At 39.1% G+C, this 20126-nt stretch overlaps 2 protein-coding genes across 4 annotated transcripts; both read left to right on the top strand.

Annotated features, from left to right (window-relative positions):
• Positions 1 to 1532: 1532 nt before the first annotated feature.
• LOC149732634 (A disintegrin and metalloproteinase with thrombospondin motifs 6-like) lies at positions 1533 to 14166 on the top strand. The gene is made up of 21 exons (XM_089882468.1): positions 1533 to 2585; positions 3269 to 3723; positions 3782 to 3992; positions 4064 to 4386; positions 4453 to 4536; positions 5695 to 5834; positions 7348 to 7391; positions 7949 to 8054; positions 9150 to 9296; positions 9369 to 9510; positions 10007 to 10108; positions 10182 to 10391; positions 10575 to 10677; positions 10808 to 10944; positions 11016 to 11139; positions 11533 to 11616; positions 11692 to 11855; positions 12026 to 12294; positions 12378 to 12582; positions 12804 to 12977; positions 13062 to 14166. Exons 1-21 carry the CDS (start codon positions 2471 to 2473, stop codon positions 13347 to 13349), a joined length of 3627 nt encoding a protein of 1208 aa, XP_089738594.1. The 5' UTR covers positions 1533 to 2470; the 3' UTR covers positions 13350 to 14166.
• A 733-nt stretch (positions 14167 to 14899) lies between these two features.
• On the top strand, positions 14900 to 19943 carry LOC149732633 (uncharacterized). 3 transcript variants are annotated; one of them, XM_089882490.1, is made up of 9 exons: positions 14900 to 15025; positions 16456 to 16539; positions 17203 to 17322; positions 17921 to 18076; positions 18442 to 18561; positions 18979 to 19137; positions 19369 to 19488; positions 19658 to 19798; positions 19851 to 19943. In XM_089882490.1, the coding sequence occupies exons 1-9, from the start codon at positions 14974 to 14976 to the stop codon at positions 19853 to 19855; spliced, it is 957 nt and encodes a 318-aa protein (XP_089738616.1). In that variant the 5' UTR covers positions 14900 to 14973; the 3' UTR covers positions 19856 to 19943. The 3 variants fall into 3 exon arrangements, with proteins under 3 accessions (XP_089738616.1, XP_089738617.1, XP_089738615.1); XM_089882489.1 differs by lacking the exon at positions 14900 to 15025 and adding an exon at positions 16031 to 16249; XM_089882491.1 differs by lacking the exons at positions 14900 to 15025; positions 18979 to 19137 and adding an exon at positions 15453 to 16249.
• The last annotated feature ends 183 nt before the right edge of the window (positions 19944 to 20126 follow it).

Raw genomic sequence — 20126 nt, 5'->3', positions numbered from 1 at the left:
AGAGGGTAAAGTGCGAGATAAACTCAATAACGCTAACCTTGTTAAAGCACACACTCGCGGGGCGTTTAAAGCAAATCAAATTAAATCATTCAACTTTATCCATTCAATTTGGTTTGAATAAACTGGCGTGAACCTGACCGCGCAATTGTACCGACTTCCTGATATACACGGTGTGCGTATGCTCTTCAATTTCAATCTTTGTCTGTGTGTAAGCTTTCGGTTCTACGACCGGAATATTTTGGCTGGGTTCGTTCGTTTCCAACAGGACAGGCGTGTGACGAAACCAGTACCAGGTACTTCTTAAACACCAACAATATATTTGTTATTTGCCAGATAAATAAGTGACGTTGCGAAAATTTTCGGTGACGTCACATCAGATTTGATGTGTCACGTGACTGGAGATAATTGAAAAGGTGTTTACTGTGGTTTGGTAAGATACAGATTAGGTCTTGAGTTAATGCGTTTCACCTCTGAACTTTTTACACTTAACGTCAAAAAGGTGAGCAGACGTGAATGTATTGCGTCATAATTCCCGTTGTTTTACAGTAACAGAATGAAATTTGAGAAGCCTAGTATATTGTTTTGCCAGCAAGCAAGTTCCATTCATAATTTTTGGTAAGGTCTTCACAAACAAGTTTACTACGGACCAGTGGGTTGGTGCGGCACAACACATATGCAGACTTATGTGTACGATGAGATTTATTACATGTGGTGTAAGATTAGGTTAACTAATACGACAGTGAATTGATTTTTAGTGAGGATATTTCTTAGTTTCTTGTTTCAACTTTGTTAAACAATAGTTGTACAGGTGTCTCGTGGAACTTAGTTGCTATAAGTACTGTGGGGTAAAATGGGATACCGTTAGCACCTACTAAACAATTAACAACGCTACTAGAGTCGTGAGGGTATGGTTATATAGTCATGTTTCTGTAAATATTCTTTGTTTACTACCGAATGGGACAAAAAAGATAATGTAAAAATGTCATATCTTACCCCACCATACTATATATTGTTTTAAACTACCGCGCAAAAATGTAAAAATAACAGCAGTCTGTTGTATGAATAATTATATTGAATAAAATATGAAATAATGCATTTGTTCATAAACGATAAATGAAGACACTCAGGTTTTAAACCGAGATTTCCTACATTAAGCTTTATGTTTAAAAGAAACGGGTATCGGTTATACCTGAATATACGAGCGGATATTATACGAAGAAATATTTGGCTTTGGCGTGTATATGGGTACAGCCAGGTCAAGGTCTATTATTTACCACAGTACTTTATTACTTTGTTTGTTGAACAAATGTATTAAAACCTTTTATTCTATAGACGCTGTGTCTACCGTTAGTAGTTTTTAAAATCTACCCAGCGAAAAAAATGCTGAATGTTTTTAGAAATTTAGTAATCTCCGAAATAGTACGAGAGAGACCAGCGGGAAAAAGGAGCGTGTTTGCTTTTTGCGAAAAAACGCAACTGAGTATAACTTGCGACGCGTTTGTTCAAACTGGCAAGAACATAGCCAGCGTAGTAGCCAGCAGTTAAATTACAACCTTTCAATTATTCGGGTTCTATTACGAGCTGTAGCAATTGAGATTGCACACTTGGCATTTGTTCGTTTTAAACTGTTGGTAAATATTTGTTTTATAAAAGTAATGTCGATGGTTTGCTGTTCGTAAGAACGTATTCAGTTCGCTTGGGAAACTGAAGAGCGCATCGGAGTAATTCTACGCTGTCGGCAAGTACATAGAGTTCTTAGGCAGAAACGTTCAATCAAAAGTTTGAAAGATTCTCAGCATGAATTAGTTTGTGATTTTAAGGTTTATCTCGATGGAACTTGCCCATTCCGGTAAAGTTTATAGATCGTTCCGAATCATTAGTCTCACAAGGCCCCGCGTTACTGGAGCGCGTTATAATAATGACGTGACTGTTTATGAAGGTTTTCGATCTGAGGTTGCCGCGTATTCACTGTCGAGCAGCCGAGGGCAGACGCCAACCGAAGCGTTAGAACAGTAGACAATGAAGCACGATTGTGCACGGCCGGAAGGAACTTCCAAAACATAAAGCGCTTCGAACGCTGCAGCGGTTTCGATAAAAATAGCAGTTGACGTAAGAAGAGAATGAGAAAGTAAAAGCCTACTCAGTGGATGTTTTACAACAGTAAATTCAAACTCGTAATCTTGAAAAGCAGATTACCGCAAATCGGTCTCGCGCGACTACACAATACTTGCACTGTGTCGCCATAGGTAATGCGATTGTTCACTTTCTAAACTCTTGTTTACCCAGAACTGATAAAGCAGCGATTTAGCTGAAACAACTGCTACTATTAATAAAGTGACATATTATATTTGCTGCGAGTGAAACAAGAATTTATCAACGAACGAAAACAAGAAAAAGCGAAGAATTTTTCTCATCATATGTCATAGCGCATCGAACTCTCTATTTATTTAATATTTAATATATTCTATTTATGATGTCTCCTTCTTCATTCAACTCTCAAGTTATTTATTTGATTTTATTTATCGGGGCATCGCTGCTTCAGATGTCTGCATCACTGTCATCAAAACATATACAACGTCGCCAAGGTAAGATTCGTGTGTTCGCTTTGATATCTATGTTCTACTATAATGCAAGCTATTGTACTATCGTTGCGTAGATTCTAGATTAGTCAAGCCTATGTCCCTGCTGTACAAATATGTGATTCGGTAACACGCGTACAAGCGAACCGGGGGCCAAACAAAGCTGTGTTGTTTTAACAGTGTAATATTAATGGGCCGACTAAACTCTTCTATGTTTTATAAAAATGCAGCACAAGTATAATATGTTGTAGTGTAATGCATGGTGATCATATTATGAGACGTGATAATGCTAGTAAAGTAATTTTAAGTGAAGAGAAAGTAAATTGCAAGATAAACAAACTGTAGCGAAGAAGTTATTTAGGACGTGTCTCTTTGTTCGCCTTTCCAAGCAATGCGCTTTGATGAAGTTTTGATATTCTTTGCTTGCTTGGAACGCGAAATCTAATAAAAAACGCGAAGTCTCCGAGATTCGAAACCGCACCACGCTGCTCTTTAGAGAACCACTGAAGCGTTAACATTTTTTATTTAATTGACAAAGCCCTGTGGCTCCTGGCTCGCGTAGTTAATTGTCCTCTGGTAAATTTAACATCAATTCACCCAAACCACATGAGATAGATGTACCGCCACACTAATTAATTGTCTTTTCTTTCCTTCCATGTACCTTCGTCGGGTTTCCATCAACAAAACAGAACTTTTATTAAGAAACTTTGAAGAATTAAGTAAAGCATCAAGCGAGGCGACCATCCACACGATTCGACCGCAAAGAATCGACAGGAACGGTGGCTTTATTGAATTCGCGACACTCGACCCAATTTCATCAAGGTCCGGTGGAAAACTACGTAAACGACGCAGTGTCGAAGCTACTAACGTTCTAGACACGCTGGACGCAGCGGCTGCCACTGCAGATGGCAACCACGAAGTATTTTACGATCTCGGGGAAGCTCCCGGTTCACCGCTGTCTGGAGCCAAGCTTCGACTAACAAGAAATTACAAACTTGTCTCGAAAAACTTTGTCGTAGAGGAACGATCAAGGGCAGGAAAGATCCGTTCGAGGCATACTAAGCTGGAAGAATGCCATTATGTTGGAGTAATCCATAACCATAATAGTTTCTCAAAAGTCGCACTCAGTCTTTGCAACGGAATGGTAAGTGGAATGTTTTGAATATTAGTTTGCAGAGATTTTAACCGCTTCGACTTTGCAGCAAGGTTTGATTACGAAAGACGACGATACTTTTTTCATTGAACCCAAATGGAATCACACGAGTAACTCAACGTCGTCAGAATTTTCCACAACAGCTTCACCTCAAGAAGTTGAAGAAGGTCATCCTCATGTAATCGTCAAGAGATCCGCAATCCGGAGGTTGATGGAAAAAACTGAAAACGATGACGAGCTTGGTCATTGTGGAAATGCAGGTAAACTTTTGAACCAAATAAAGTGATTAATAAATTAAGTCGGTCAAGTAAAATCGGACATTTGATTGCAGAAGTCGATTTAAAAAGTAAACAAGAAAAAGCACCCAAAGAAGAATCCTCGTCAAGCCACAGATCGCATCATCATAAGAAACAGTTTGAAGACTTGGACTTTGAATCTTTATCAAACCACCGAACCAGCGCTGGTCGCCGTCGGGGTTTGGAGGAAGATTCGACCGAGGAAGTGACAAATGAAGAAGATGTCGCGAAGAGTCGAGGGAAGAGATCCATCAGCACTGAAAGGAATGTTGAAACTATGGTAGTCGCTGATAAAATGATGATGGTAACTCACGGGAAGCAAGAGTTGGAAAAATACATCTTGACCATCATGAACATTGTAAGAAAGACACCACATGCCTTGTATGGAATGGTTTGAACTGATTAATTATTGAAATACTTTTAGGTTGCTAGTTTTTACCACGACGCAAGCATCGGGAACGCAATCAACATTATCATCACAAGAGTTATAATCCTCACAGAGGATCAGGTAAGAATCCGCATGCTGCTTCATTACCAAATACAGAAACGATCCACGAGTAAGCAGGCGTCACCGGCAACTATATTTACACTATGGCAACATTGGCTGATCGGGTCGTGCCGCTGTGGTCGCCGACTTTGCTTGACGTTGATAGTTACTTCATTAGCAAACTTTTCTCGTTACTTTAAATGTCCACACGTTCGCCACCTAATTTCGCGGTGCAGTTTTGACCTCGAATAGTCTGTTTACTGCTATTTGTCTGAAACCGCTGTTTACTGAGAATGTCAAATCTGTGTTATCGGTAAGGTTATGATCATGACAGAATTAATCGTCTGGTGAATTCCGGTTGATAACGCGTCGCTCCTTGTAAGGAAGAAATTACGATTCGCCAGTGCAAAGCTCACTTGTTGCTAGATCCGTCGGAAAGTAACAGTATCATAACATATCTTGACGACTTCCCACGCAAGTCGTCACTACGGGCAAGATAACGATCTCTTGGTCTACTATCCGCGTGATAGTTAGTCATTAGCAGACGTCAATGACGAGCATTGATCATCAACCATTGGTTAGCAACTCGGTGACTACACACGTAACGCTTATCAAACTTTAAAGTATGCACTTGATTTTTATCTACTACTGCAGTGTCGTGTGTAGCGTGCATCGCATCCCCCAGTGTGAAAATATCCAGTTGCCTAACCACTGTCGCATCGAGTGTCACTGAAATCACAGGTTAACGAGAGTTCTTCGTAATGTTTATAGAAAACTTCTATGGTTTGTCACTCGATTCGAAAAAAGCACTTAACACGAAAGCTGGTCGAACCGGCTACGTAACCCCAATTCGACATTACAAAGCTTTTTCGGACCGGTTGTCTCGATATGCATGATAGGAAACGGTTAAACGCAGTAGCTCTTTTAGCGATGAGATCATGGGAATGGGATTTTCGCGCGCGCAAGTTTTCCCACTAGTTAGTTTTGTTACTTAAGCTGCTTACCCAGCTGAGTTCTAGCATTGCGTCACGTATTCGCATATCTTCGTTTGCCCTTGTATGTCATGTATGGACTGTTAATAACCCTACACTAATGAACGTTCTTTATAATTGTTTAGCAAATGTAAACTTGCACAATGTGTAATTGCTTGCTTATGCTTAGTCACTATTTGATATGCAGCCCAACTTGGAGATAAGTACCCATGCCGGGAACACACTCAACAGTTTCTGCGAATGGCAAGCGGGTGTTAACATTAACTCCACTGGAGATTCGTCGGACAGCGGACTTGCCCATCACGACAACGCTGTCTTACTTACTGGGTGAGTATTTTGTTCCTAACCTTGTATTTGAATGCGGACAAGCGGCGTGGAACAATACCACAGACAGCAAACATTTTATTTAATACGTTGACTCAACCACTTAATATATTTGCCTTTGTCGCCTGTAGTTATTTGCCGAAAGTCCCAATTAGAGCCCCACAGACGTCAAAAAGCACGTTCGTTCTTATAAGCCTATAGCAATGTTAGAGGAACAGCTTGGAACAATCCAACAGTTATGGATTTATACACATCTTTGTCTGTTTTATAGGGTAAACATTCCGACTTGGCGTTTATATACGATTGCGTGCAAAGCAAACGAAATACACGTACTGCGACACGAATAAATTTACAACAGTCTGAATCTTGGGATTTTATTTAATTCGCTGATAGCAATAAAATACGCTTGTATATTTTCATTCGATTGCGTAAAAGTTTTTGCCAGACAAAAGTGCTGTTTATTATGATGTAGAAATATCAAGCGGCATCATGTATTGATTTTGGATGCTTATCTTTACAACTTGCTCTCCAATTTCAAGATAACGATCACAAGGTCGATTACGTCATTTGTGTAAATAGCTACCCAGCCATAAGTTGTCCTGGTTTATTCAAGCGTGACGAGGGTCTTCCGATTCAGGTGACGATTCACCGGTATCATCGTGAGAAGCGCCAACAGTTACCCGTTACCACACCGGCGGGCCCCTTGTCCCCCGCCCCCAAAACGCGTGAAAATAGAACATAGTGTAACAAGTTCTGTACGTGCTAATTTGATAGTGGCAGTTATGGGTTTGCGGTCATATTATTACACCCTGTGCGGCGAACAGGGGTCGGAAAGTAGGAATATTAAGACCATCTCCTGCGGCACCATCGCTTTCACAATATGCCTTTACCATATTAAGTTTCAACCACACGTAACTTGTATTCGCACCTGGCGTGCGCAACGCCCTATGATTACAATATTAGATGAAGTTTATTCTTCAGCGACGACAATAAAAAAGTTCCATTATATTTGTCCGTTATGTCCAGTTAACATCAACGTATGCCAGAGTAAAACAAAAATTAGAATATAGTTTGTTGTAACCAAAGCAAATGATGATGATATCATCTCTGTCTGGTGTCATATTTACTTTGCCCGCCCGTCTAAAATTGCGTGGAATTCCTTTTTGGCAAACGTGTAAGGAGGAATTTCGCGATCTGGCTTTCCTCTAAAGAAATGCTATTTAATTTTAGGTATCATCACGTTATAAACCATGTATGGGAGTATTAAATGTTCGAGCTATTCGCCAACATTACAACGCATAGTTGTTCTGCAAGCGGTTGCTCGTAATACATCAGCCTTGTTATTTGCTGCTGCGCTAAATGAGTCACTGAAACGTAAATTAAGGTGGAATGCCTAAAGACCTTGACGTACCTTGGTAAACCTCCGCGAGACAAACAACATCAATTTCTCAATTAAATAGAATAACCAATGAAATTCCGTTCCTGATTTATGGCTAATGTGGTCTCTTTTTTGCAGAAACAATATTTGTGCGAACGATTTCGCCCCATGTGCAACGCTTGGTAAGTACCGTAACTATACCACATATTCCTTACTTTTAAATTTAACAATAAACATACTTATTTTAATTTTGTAAAGAAATCATTAAAATTGATTTCTTCGCAATCTATTTTGAGTTATTACGCATTAAAGATATAAAAACGTCCCCAGTCGGCGTGAAATCATACAGATCAAAAGAAAATATATTTGATTATTTTATAATATGCTTTGTAAGATCGATGAGGACAATTACCTCTTTTACGAGACAATCGGCTATTCTTTGCCGACATCTTTTTCTGGCGCCGGATCTTTCATCGTTTAAGCTTGTGTATTTGGAACCTACGTAAACAGTTAAATAGAATGACATCAAAGCGAGAAATATTGATATAGGCTCGATCTTATGGATACACAACCTCTTTTGTCGGCTCGGCGAGCTTTGACTTTACAAAAACAAAGCCTTCATGAAGGGTTCGTTACGCACCAACGCCTAACCGCGGTTTTCAGCTCTCAGCCAAATAGCTGGAATTTTGTTAAGGTCTGATACTGGGAACATATGATGAAGTATTCTGTTTTGTTCCAGGAATGGCAAACGTTGGCGGGATTTGCGAAAACGAAAGAAGCTGCAATATCAACCAAGATACTGGCTTGGCTTCAGCATTTACTATTGCACATGAAATCGGGCACAAGTAAGTTACATTGATGAACTATATGAATTCAATAGTCGCTACTCAGCGCAATGGCTCCTTGTCTGCGACACTTTACTAATTACCGAGTTCTCATCCGCTTTAAGGTTTGGCTGCGGTTTCTTGATTAATACCAGATTATATGTTTCGTGGTACGGTACAGTTGTCGCGGCGTTTTAAAAAATAGTAATGAGAATGTTTTCTACTTTGTCCTAAGATGCAACAGTTGCAACTCATACCGTGCTAAGTATAACACATGCTCTTGACATAGTTGGCCCTCAAACGGCTTCCTTTTCTTCTTTATTCGTGATCGCCTTTTAAATGGTTAGGAAGATTTCGTCGAAACAATATCCGAATCCAAGTGCTCGTGTTGGCACTTTAAGTAATAAAGCCGAAAATTGTAAAGCGTATACTTGTAATTACGTCTGATCAATGGTGTATCGGGCAGTCGATTGGGAAGTTGTGTTAATTAATGTGGAAAGTACGGTTTACCATTTTTCGCATAGAAGAGCATACAAGTTCAACACCGAACGCAAAGTAATCGGAAAAGTGTCGATCGACTTGCCTTATTAACGCTTTGCCGCGAAAACACTGTCTGTGTAGGAAACCGAAGCAAGGGCAACATTCAGGGCCGCGTTCTTTTAAACTTTTTTCGAAACAGTCAGTGTTGAGTTTAATCGTTTAACCATAACGGGATAGTGCTACGTTGGGACATCTCAGATTGCGAATTTAGTATGTTTGGCCGGTAATCTCTGATGGTCTATCTGCATTCATTGGATACGCGATTGACGTCACAGCCAGCACGTTAAGTCAAGCGGTTGCACGAATAATTGGTCACCCTGTTCGGTTAACCTCGGCATGTTTACCCATGCACCAAGATGTTTAAAAAACGCGGGTGGTCTAGTCAGTTATGGACTCAGTTTGATGCTGATTAATCACTTTCATTTTGAGTGGCGGAAATGCGAAAAAGTTAAAGCGAACTACCAGGTATTTGACAAACATTAATCCTGTCACGTTGCGATCGCTTTTCAGATGTATTATATACGAGGGTTTTCAATCCTGGAAAAGAGTTCAAAGTCTAAACTATTTCTGTTTCAGCTTTGACATGGAACACGATGGGACAAACAACGACTGTGGGCCCAGGAATGGCGAACCCTCACAAATCATGTCGCCCCAGTTGACCAAATATACAAGCCCGTTCAGTTGGTCTTCTTGTTCAAAAAAATACATCACAGATTACCTTGAGTGAGTGTTCAACTTAATCTGAACTTAATATTTATTTGGTTGCGGGTTTTTAATCTTAACTTATTGCAATAGTTCCGGATCTGGCGATTGCCTTTTAAACACGCCACCACAAAGAGATTTTGACTTTCCTTCGGAGTTACCCGGCCAGTTGCACGATGCTGACGAACAATGCAGGCTGCAGTACGGTGCCTCGTCCAGACAATGTAAATACGGGGTAAGTGAATTCGTCGTCTTAAAACTGTATACTCAATGTTGTAATTTTACAAGAGCTGTATGGTTTTAGTATATTTAGCGCTTAGATTATTATCATGGGCGTAATTGTGGCTTCAGTAGCGTTTTCAATCGTGTTTTACTGGGCCAGATCTTACTAGGTCAAGGTTGGGACAATGAAGTGTTTTACCACTACCTTTACCGCCTGGTCTGCTTACGGTAAACAATCTTTCTATGTGTGTGGCCGTGTTCTATTGCCGCTTCAACGTCACAATGAACGATTGACGTGTTTGAACAAGTTGTGGGGAATTAAATCAAAGCTGGAGAGAATATAGTCTCCACACGCGAGTTTGCTATATGACCCCACGCTCCCACCTATATAGGTCCTTAGACAGATGTGGCATTTGTCGCGTCATTTAAAACCCAAGTACTTATACTGCTCCATTCTTCACAGTTTAAACACACACGACGATTTTGTTTAACACGACATTTTTTCACAGGACGTATGCAGAGAATTGTGGTGTATCAGTAAACTCGGATATTGCGTCACAAACAGCATGCCAGCCGCTACAGGAACCAACTGTTCTGAAGTTAACCGAGGGGTAAGCCAACGTTTACATATTTAACTATCTCACAGTTTGAATTTTTAAAATAACGCTTCATTTTTTACAACAGTGGTGCTATCGTGGACATTGTGTGCCATACGGTTACCGTGCTGATTCAGTTGACGGTCAATGGGGCGAATGGACATCATGGGGCGAATGCTCAAGAACTTGTGGGACTGGTGTCAGTTCTTCCCATCGTAGTTGTGACAGCCCTGCTCCAGAACACGGCGGCAAATACTGCTTGGGTGGTCGGAAGAGATACAGATCGTGCAACACACAGGTTAGCTTGCGAGATTAGCAGCAAATTTATTTTCATTTGATTTAAAACATCGACGCTTTTAACGAGGAAAAATAACAATGATTAGAAATATATCTTACCAATTAGACTAGTTTCGTTCTCATTATATTTTTAATGATGAGTGTGTTACAGAACTCTGAGATAACAATGTTTAATTTATAACAGGAGTGCCCGAATCCTAAAAGTGACTTCCGACAAGAGCAATGTGCACGTTTTGACACTGAGCCGTTTCAAGGAAGATATTTGAATTGGATCGCTTTTGATGGAGGTATAGCATACACATTATTTAACAATCATTTTCAACAATTTCAACAAAAAAATCCAAACAATTTTTTAAACAAAAACTTTTAATAAATCATATGTACTAGATGTTAATTCACTACTTTTTGATCTCCCAGGTTACCAAGTTAAACCATGCGCATTGAACTGCAAACCAGAAGGATACAGCTTTTATGCTGAACGAGCCGGAGCAGTTATTGACGGTACACGATGTTTTTCAAATTCTCTTGACATGTGCATCAACGGCGAATGCCACGTAAGTGTTTTGACCACTGCTGTAGCAATCACATTACGGACTGTGTAATTAACATGGTCGTACTTATACAGCACGTCGGTTGTGACCACGTATTACACTCGGATGCTGTTGAAGATAAATGTCGAGTGTGCGGTGGAGACGGAAGCACTTGTCGAACCGAAGCTGGTGTTTTCAATCTTCCTGTCACTAGAACACGTAAGTGTGAATCTTCTTAACAATGTTTTCATTATAGTTTAGCTAAGAAGTTGGACCCACGGCTTAGTCATTGGGCAAATCTATTTTTACATTCCTGTGAAGAAAACTAATGATCCGCGTTTATATCAGAGTCCGGATTTGCCAGTAACAATAGCCGTTTGTCTAGAAGCGATTCGATCATATGATATTTAGCGGTGTATGACCTAACCGTAGCACTATTAGGCCCGAGGCAATCTTTTCGATCTGCTTATTTAAAATTTTGGTCAAAAGTCAGGGCGGGTATATGCCTACCCACGCAATGATATTTTACTAAGAACACTATGCTGTATTTTTAATACTAGCATTTTTCTTTTTTTCGACATTCTTTTTATACCATATGTTTTTTTAATACAGAATACCAAGAAGTAATCACCATTCCAAAAGGCTCAGTTAACATTTTCATTCAAGAATTAGAAATTTCTGTTCAAAACTATATTGGTAAGTTTTAAAACCCCTGTTTTTTTTCAAAAATGTCCTAAAACTTGCAGTTTTTAACGATCCCCAATATTTCAGCTTTAAGAAATACTCGCGGAGACGAATACATTAACGGTGGTTGGGCGATTGACTGGCCACGAAAATTCGACATTGCCGGAACCACCTTTTCGTACAAACGACCAGCTGGAGAACCGGAGTCGCTACAAGCACTTGGGCCAACCACTGAAGACCTTGTCGTCATGGTAAGATACATTAAATGAAACTATTTTGGATTTTTGAAAAATTTGTCATAACTTTTTTTAATAACATTTTATAAAAAACATAGTTTTAAAATTTAATGCAAATATTACGTAAAAACGGTTATTTTTATCGCACCAAAAGCAATGAATTTAATTACACCCATTGTCAACAGATGCTTCTTCAAGAACCAAACAGAGGGTTAAGATATGAATACAATGTCCGTGTTGAACGTGAAGGTAGTGCTGGCGCTGAATCTGCGTTTTTATGGAGTCATGGCGACTGGAGTCCGTGTACAGCATCATGTGCCGGTGGAACACAGCGACGACCTATTGAATGCAGAAGAGTTGATGATGATACAGTTGTACAACACAGCTATTGTAACTCTGACACGATGCCATCCGAGCAAGTACAGACATGCAACGCCGAGCCTTGCCCCGCACGGTGAGTTATACTTGGCATATGAACGAGTACATGCTTATACCGAGATAATGACAGCCAGACGTAAACTTTTACATTCTTCGCAGATGGATAACCGGGTCGTGGGGACAATGCAGTCGTTCATGTGACGGCGGCCACCACGTTCGTACCGTGGTCTGTATGCGTGCCATCACACAAACCGAGGACGAGGTGGTTGATGATAGATACTGCACAGACAGGAAACCCTGGTCCACCGGTTCATGCGGTACTGAGGCTTGCCCTGCTCGATGGCATACAGGAGATTGGTCACGGGTAAGTAAATGATACAATATATATATATATAGTACCCTTTTAGGGTGGGGTAAGATAGAGTACAGTTAGCACCTAAATCTCAAATTCCTGGTCGTGTTTTGAACAGTTAAGACGCATTTTAAGGGCCAAGGGTATATAAATATATAAATATGTAAATGTTATAGTTTACTACCCTACTGTACACTTTTAAGAGCAAGAAATTAAACATTTATATTTTATAGTGCAACCCTTCGTGCGGTGCCGGGTGGAAAACACGAGTGGTCACGTGTGCATCAGCGAATGGTGACGAAACTTATGATGACAGCCAATGTGACGTCAACCAAAAGCCGTCAGTGAAGGCACACTGCATGGGCAGAGCATGCAGAGCGAAATGGGTCACTTACAAATGGGGACAGGTAAATTGAACGAATGTTTTTTAATAAGGTCTAACATTAAAAGTGACGTTTAGAACATGGGATTTAACAAACTTTATTCTACAGTGTTCCGCGACTTGTGGCCGAGGTACGAAACGACGAAGAGTTGTGTGTATTGACCCAGTCACCAACAGAGCTTCCAACACCTGCTCTCGTAATAAGAAACCGAAGACGACGGTATCTTGCTCAAGTAGTTCACCAAGCTGTGTTCGATCCCCGGTTCGTGCCCCTGCTGCTGGTCGATGTATTGATGACCCTAGTGTGGCATACTGCCCGTTGGTTCTACAGTTCCATTATTGTAACCGAGCTTACTTCCGCAAGGCATGCTGTGCCACCTGTTCCAAAAGCCGGTGATAAAGTGCCATCTTACCTCAATCGCCACTTCTTGTGGAATCCTTCAATATACGACGCCAAAAAAGCTTGGCATGCTTTGGAATAAGACACAAGGCAAATCGGTTCACTGTGAGGATCAAAGAGGTGAAGTACAAGAGGGTGAAAAAACGACAGTAAAACTTCTTGTACTTCAAAGATACGATGATACATACCAAGTAGCGTTTTACGATGTATTAATTCAGCATTCGCGTGTCTTACCGCCATTTTTATGTTTATGCGGTACAGCTATATTATCGTTTTGTATACACTTTTTATACAGCACTTACGGGTTGAGCCCTGGCCTGCGCTTATTACATATTAGCTACCTTTCTACCTACGTTTCCCTTCTTAATTATGCGCCCGTTTTTAACTATAAAGTTGTTCTATTTTTTCAATTTATCGTGCGTTTATAATATGTAATGATTACCAGTAAATAGATTTTAAGACGCTTTTATTATTTGTTGTTGCCTTTGTTTGCGCTGTTACAAGTGTTGGTGCTGATAAGATGCCTTACAGTCCCCAGCATCTCTTGGTATTTTGAAAGTTCAAGTTTCTCTTGAAATGTGAAAAGGCTTTTGTGTTATCGTCGTGCCTACTTACAGGCGCATATGTTATGTTCCTATGTTCACGGTACTATACTTGTATTGTTGTAATCGTTTTTTTTTATTTTGCAACCCGCGGTGCGGCATTAATGCTATCTCTAACATTTTGGTGCATATTGCATCAATTGATTTATTGTGTATTTTTAATGCCGATGACAGCTAATTGAAAACGTTTCAATACAACTCTTTTCACAATATACCTTGTTGTTAAATACAGAACGGGTAAAAATTAAAAAAAAACAGCGGCGAATATGTAACGGATGGATGCACAATTAAACAGCTGTGTGCAATCTCTCGACCAATGGGAGGCGGCCATGTCGCGCGTGTGTTTAAATGCTTTGCGCGAATGATTATGTCGTTGCTAGTTCGATTCAGTTGTTTTTAAGAAATACAGTGCTAGAAAATACGTATAGCAGTTGTTTTAACATTTAAAATATAATATGTTCTAATATATATCCGGTAAAAATTGAGAATTTATGTGGAGTAAATTAGTATTTTGACTGATTTTCAGCGTACAGTGCGATTTAACAGGTTACTTTACGTTGGCGATTAATACTAGCAGCAATCAGCTTAGTGTACAGCAGAACAATATATGCCCATGTCTGCGAATCTACAGAATCATTAGATTTTTGTGGGGACAATAGCAAACAAGACTTATTGTTTTACAATCCGGCGACGTAGCACAGTTGGCTAGCGCGCCTAAAGGTCATGGGTCAAGGCTCTTTGTTGATACGGTTGTGGGGGTATGTATGTCTTTGGGCAAGACACTTTGCGGGAATTGTTGTAACCCAGTGGTCACTAATGGATTGTCTAAACTATCAGGTGTAGGATCCGTGTTATAACCACTGTTATTTTCCAGATGCGCGGGATATAGTCACATTTATTCAGTCAATCCGTTTCGTGGTCTTCACTTACTTTGGCTAAAAGTCTAAAACCAGACTTTTTATTTAGCAGATTTCAACTTTAGTAACAATATTCATATCATTTTTACTTCGGTGGCAAAGATGGCATGTAAATTCTGTCACATCAAGATTTCAAGTATAAGATTCGCAAAATGTAAGTAGAGTAGCGTTATTTGCGTCACCAGAATTAGGGTTTTTACAGGCCAAATCCCATGTAGCACATGTTCCTTTTAAAGTTTAAAAAACAACCCATCTAGCAAAAAAATGTATCGCCTAATAGTCTAAATGTAGTAGATAATGGTTCTATAGATTCGTAGATATGAGCATATATATATTTTGTAAACTAAGCTGATTGCTGCTAGTATTAATCGCCAACGTAAAGTAACCTGTTAAATCACACTAAACGCTGAAAATCACTCAAAATACTAATTTACTCCGCATAAATTCTCAGATTTTATAATAGTTTATAATTTTTAAAGGTTAAAACAACTGATATAAGTGTTTTCTAGCTCTGTTTCGCTTACAAGCACCAAATAAACACACGCCGGCTATGCATTTATATGGATGATTCACGCTCTGTGAAATCCGTAATGGCGAACACAATCGCCGTTTCCTGACGTGACATTGGTCAAAAAACAAACCTACGCAAGTCAAAACCTATATGCCCAGAGCATAAATCCCGGATTGCAACAACACTTCAGCCACAACAAAATTCCAACCACAAACGCTGCGATCCAACTGGTACAAAAATATCGAGAGTGCCTGGGGATGGAAAATTCCTTGCTATCAGCAGCAATGACTGCTGAGCTTTGAAAATTGCATTTTATGCGACGAATTGTTGTTTTTCACTTAAGATCATTAAATGATTCCTGAATATAGACATTTTGTGACACGAGAACAAGTCCCTCCGATTAATTTATCAGGAGCATCTACATGTCAGGACAGTTTTCGAATGTTTACACTCGCTTTTTGTTGCCGTATAAGTGAATAGCCTATTAAAATAACAGTTGTAAAACTTACACCCTGCAAAAAGCTGCAGCCACTGGGATAATCTTCGAAATACAAAATATTTCGCCTAAGTGGAATCGTTAGTCTCTTGTTCAAATATAATTCAGTATACTATAGATTTAATCCTATAGTGCTACGAAAACGTAACAAAAAAAATCATGGCCAATAATGTTGAACAAATACGGAGAAAACATACGAAAGCACGAAGTATACGAAGAAAGCATTTAGCGACGCCTGCTATTTAAGATCGGGCTATGCACTTGTAGGTATAGTATCTTCTGTAGTTTTACAGAGGTCATCATGAAGACATTACTTTTGCTCGCCGGACTTGCCGTTTTCCTGGTTGCCGTTGAGGCATTTGTGCAAGTTCGTAAGTACATGTAAATAATAAGAGGGTTTGGATCGTAAGAGAACTAGAAGTTTATTAATTTTGCATATATACAGTTGATACCAGGTACTTGTGTTTTAGCTCTTCCGGCTAATATTTTGGCTACCCAGTGTTTCAACGTCCTGTTCAGGTTTTTTTTATCAAGGTGAAATGGCACTCAAGTTTATTAAAAACTTGGATTTTTTCAGCAAGTTTCTCGCCATGTCACTCGAACCCTTGCCGTCCCTACGAAAATTGCGTTGTCCGAGTTTGGCCTCACTATGAGTGTATTAGTAAGTTGATTTAGGTTTCATAGTTTTTTGTTTTTTTTTGTAATGCAAAGAATGATCGATCAGGCGATTATTAAAATTTGATTTTATGCTGTATAGGCTAAGCGCTTAATAGTGCATATTTATTCTACAAAATGTGACGCATAATAGTTCCTTATTTTTTATGATTCCTTTTTTTGTGCGATCGCTGACCAAGAAATTAATAATATCTTTCTGCTTGACTTTAATTAATTTAAGAAGGGGAAAATGGGCCAAATCTGGCCTAAATTCTAGGTCTTTGACAAGGGCCACCGCATAAACTGGAACTTAAATTACTTTTTTTGTTTCACAGTTTAATTAATATAAAACAGTTACACACAGTATAGCGTTACTAAAAATAGCGTCCGTCCAATATTGCCGTAGGCTCCATAATAATTACCGCAATTCTTACATAAGTATCTGTTAAGTATTTCATATCTTTATGCTTAGCTATACATGAAATTATACAAATATCAAGTTAAATCTGGACTTGTAAAAGAGTAAAAATAAAAGAATATTTTAAATAGAAAAAATATTTTTTCATCTTATTATTGCATCGCAAATTATAAATGTGCCTAAAAAATTTTTTTTTGTTAAAAACTATGAGAGAATTATTTTTATTTTTTATTTGCGTTTTTTTTTTTGTAGACATTAACCCATGCAACTCTAGCACATGTGCAGCTAATGCAACATGTCGCGACGCACGCTATGCACCTGTCTGTACTTGTAATACTGGTTACACCGGGAACCCACGAACTGAATGCACAGGTGAGATATCAAGATTCAAATTTTCATATTATCAATAATTGTAAGTTGTAACTTGCTTTATCCTCGCTTGCACGGAAAATCGATAGTCCCTATAACATGTATGTTCCGTTTTACACACCTCGTGTCTGTATATACGACCAAGTTACCACGTATCTAACTTTGTGGGTGATTACATTTTCTGTTCGGCTGACAATTTAAATAAACGAATAAATACAACTTACTTTATCCTCGCGTGTACAGGATAACGACAGTCGTTATTGCGACAGTCGTTATAAGTGTTCTGTTTCATCCATCTCGTGCCTGTATGCAAGTTACCACGTATGTAACTTTATCGATTGTTTTTTTTTTCTCTGTGTGGCTGACATTTTTAACAACCCATTAGGAACCACTGGATTTGAGCAATCAGGTTTGGCTTCCATATAAACCACTTGATCTAATTTGATTCCCCTATTAACGAGTAAATATTAATTCATTTAGTTTTTTGGGGGTTTGAACACGGTCTTTTTAAAGATTGTAATTGTGAAATCCCCTATTTTCAACTGAAATGTGGCAGTCGCTTGTTAAGTAGGTAATAATACAACTGTTTAAATGCTTACAGACATAAACGAATGTTCGACACCAAACGCTTGTGGTGCTAACAGCAACAAACAATGTGTGAACACAGTTGGAAGCTTCAGATGTGAGTGTATGCCCGGGTACAGAGCAACCGGGTACCACCCATGGCGGCACAACATTTTCGGATACAGATGTGTTGGTAAACATACATAGTATTTATTGTTATAGTTGTACTTAGCTAAGTTAAAATCACTGAACATTTTAAATGATATAATTTAATCCGATTGCTTACATCAACTGACGTATAGCACTAGTGAAGAATCCTCCGTTTACATATTGGGAAAGTGTTGGAGGTTGTTAGGTAGTGTGATATAGGGGTTAGGGTGTATATGGGTTTAGTGAGTATACGGATTAGTAGTTCCTTTTAGCGGTTAGTAGATAACGTTGAGGAAGGATTCTTCACTAACACTGCTTATATACCTTCTACTATAAGTAGCGTACTTAAATGTTCGTAATCTAAGTGAAACTAGCAAAGATTAACATATTTGAAACTTGAAATAACAGACATAAACGAATGCTTGAGAACAAACATCTGTGGCACCAATAAGAATTGCGTTAATTCACCAGGAAGTTACCGATGTGTATGCAAGAGGGGATACAGACAAGTCGGAACAAGATGTATTGGTAAGGCATACTTTAGGGGTTAGGGGTTAGATTTACAACATTTTGGTAGATGTTTTGAGGGAATAGTCCGCTTTACACAAAAGTCTAGAACAGCGTCTCTTAAACTGGGATAAATTTACTCTAAATTTAGCGCCGTATGTTACATATTAGGGGTAAATCTGACAAGCATCTTTGTTAAAAGAGTAAAGCGTACAAAATAGTTTAAGAACCACTGGTCTGGAACATCCAAACAAGCAAAATCATAGCACTTACCAAAAGGGTACTTTTTATAAAAAACACTCGGGATCCCACCGAGCGTGTTTAGTATGACCCGTCCCAACCCCCCTCTTCAGGCGCGTGTTAGTATGACTCTTAAGTAGGTAGTATGACCCTTAAAAGTAGGTAAACTGCATTAAACAACTTTTTAACTGCTTACAGACATAAACGAATGTTCGGAACCAAACACTTGTGGTACTTACACCAACAAACGATGTGTGAACACAGTTGGAAGCTTCAGATGTGAGTGTATGCCCGGGTACCGCAGAGCAACCGGGTACCACCCTTGGCGGTACAACTTGATCGGATACAGATGTGTTGGTAAACATACATAGTATTTATTGTTATAGTTTTGTATACTTAGCTAAGTTAAAATCACTGAACATTTCAAATGATTTAGGTGTACATGGGTTTAGTGGGTATACGGGTTGGCACGTTTAGCGGTTAGTAGGTAACGTGGAGGAAGGATTCTTTACTATAAGTAGCGTACTTAAATATCGTAATCTAAGTGAAACTAGCAAAGATTAACATATTTGAAACTTGAAATAACAGACATAAACGAATGCTTGAGACCAAACATCTGTGGCGCCAATAAGAAATGCGTTAATTCACCAGGAAGTTACCGATGTGTATGCAAGAGGGGATACAGACAAGTCGGAACAAGATGTATTGGTAAGGCATACTTTACTGGTAAGGGGTTAGTTAGATATACCAGCACAGTTTGTTTGGAGTCATAAGAATAGTGAATATAATTCTTATAACTATTCTTTGTTTACTTACAAATGGGACAATAGCACAGAATAAAACACGCATTTCACCCAATCCACTATAAATTTAACAGACATAAACGAATGCTTGAGACCAAACATCTGTGGAACCAATAGACGATGCATTAATACACCAGGAAGTTATGTATGTGCATGCAGTTGGAGACCAGTTGTGTATGCAGGAAGACCTCAGAGACTACAAAGAAGATGTTATGGTGAGGCATACATATTTAATGGTGTTTAGATATAACTCTTTTGTATTTACAGTTTAATAAAGAAACGCGACAGATCGGATTGCTGGTGTGATTCGTATATAGTTGTAACATTTGTATTCCAAATAAAATATAACCATGCATACACCCAACTTGATATTTGTGATTCGCGACTGTGAGGTCTCTGTTTAGATATCTTAATCAGTGAAAGGTATCCGGGATTTCAGTTTGCTTCCGCATGAAACATGACTTAAAAGTAATCCGACACAATGTTTTGTTGTCGTTTTCGTCATGAAATATCGGAGAAGACTGTGTTTGGTAATTTTCGACG

This window comes from Ciona robusta, chromosome 8, assembly GCF_009617815.1.
Source record: "Ciona robusta chromosome 8, ASM961781v2".
NCBI classification, from domain to species: domain Eukaryota; kingdom Metazoa; phylum Chordata; class Ascidiacea; order Phlebobranchia; family Cionidae; genus Ciona; species Ciona robusta.
Note: the sequence above shows the minus strand (reverse complement) of the source record. Positions and strands in the feature narration are given on the sequence as shown.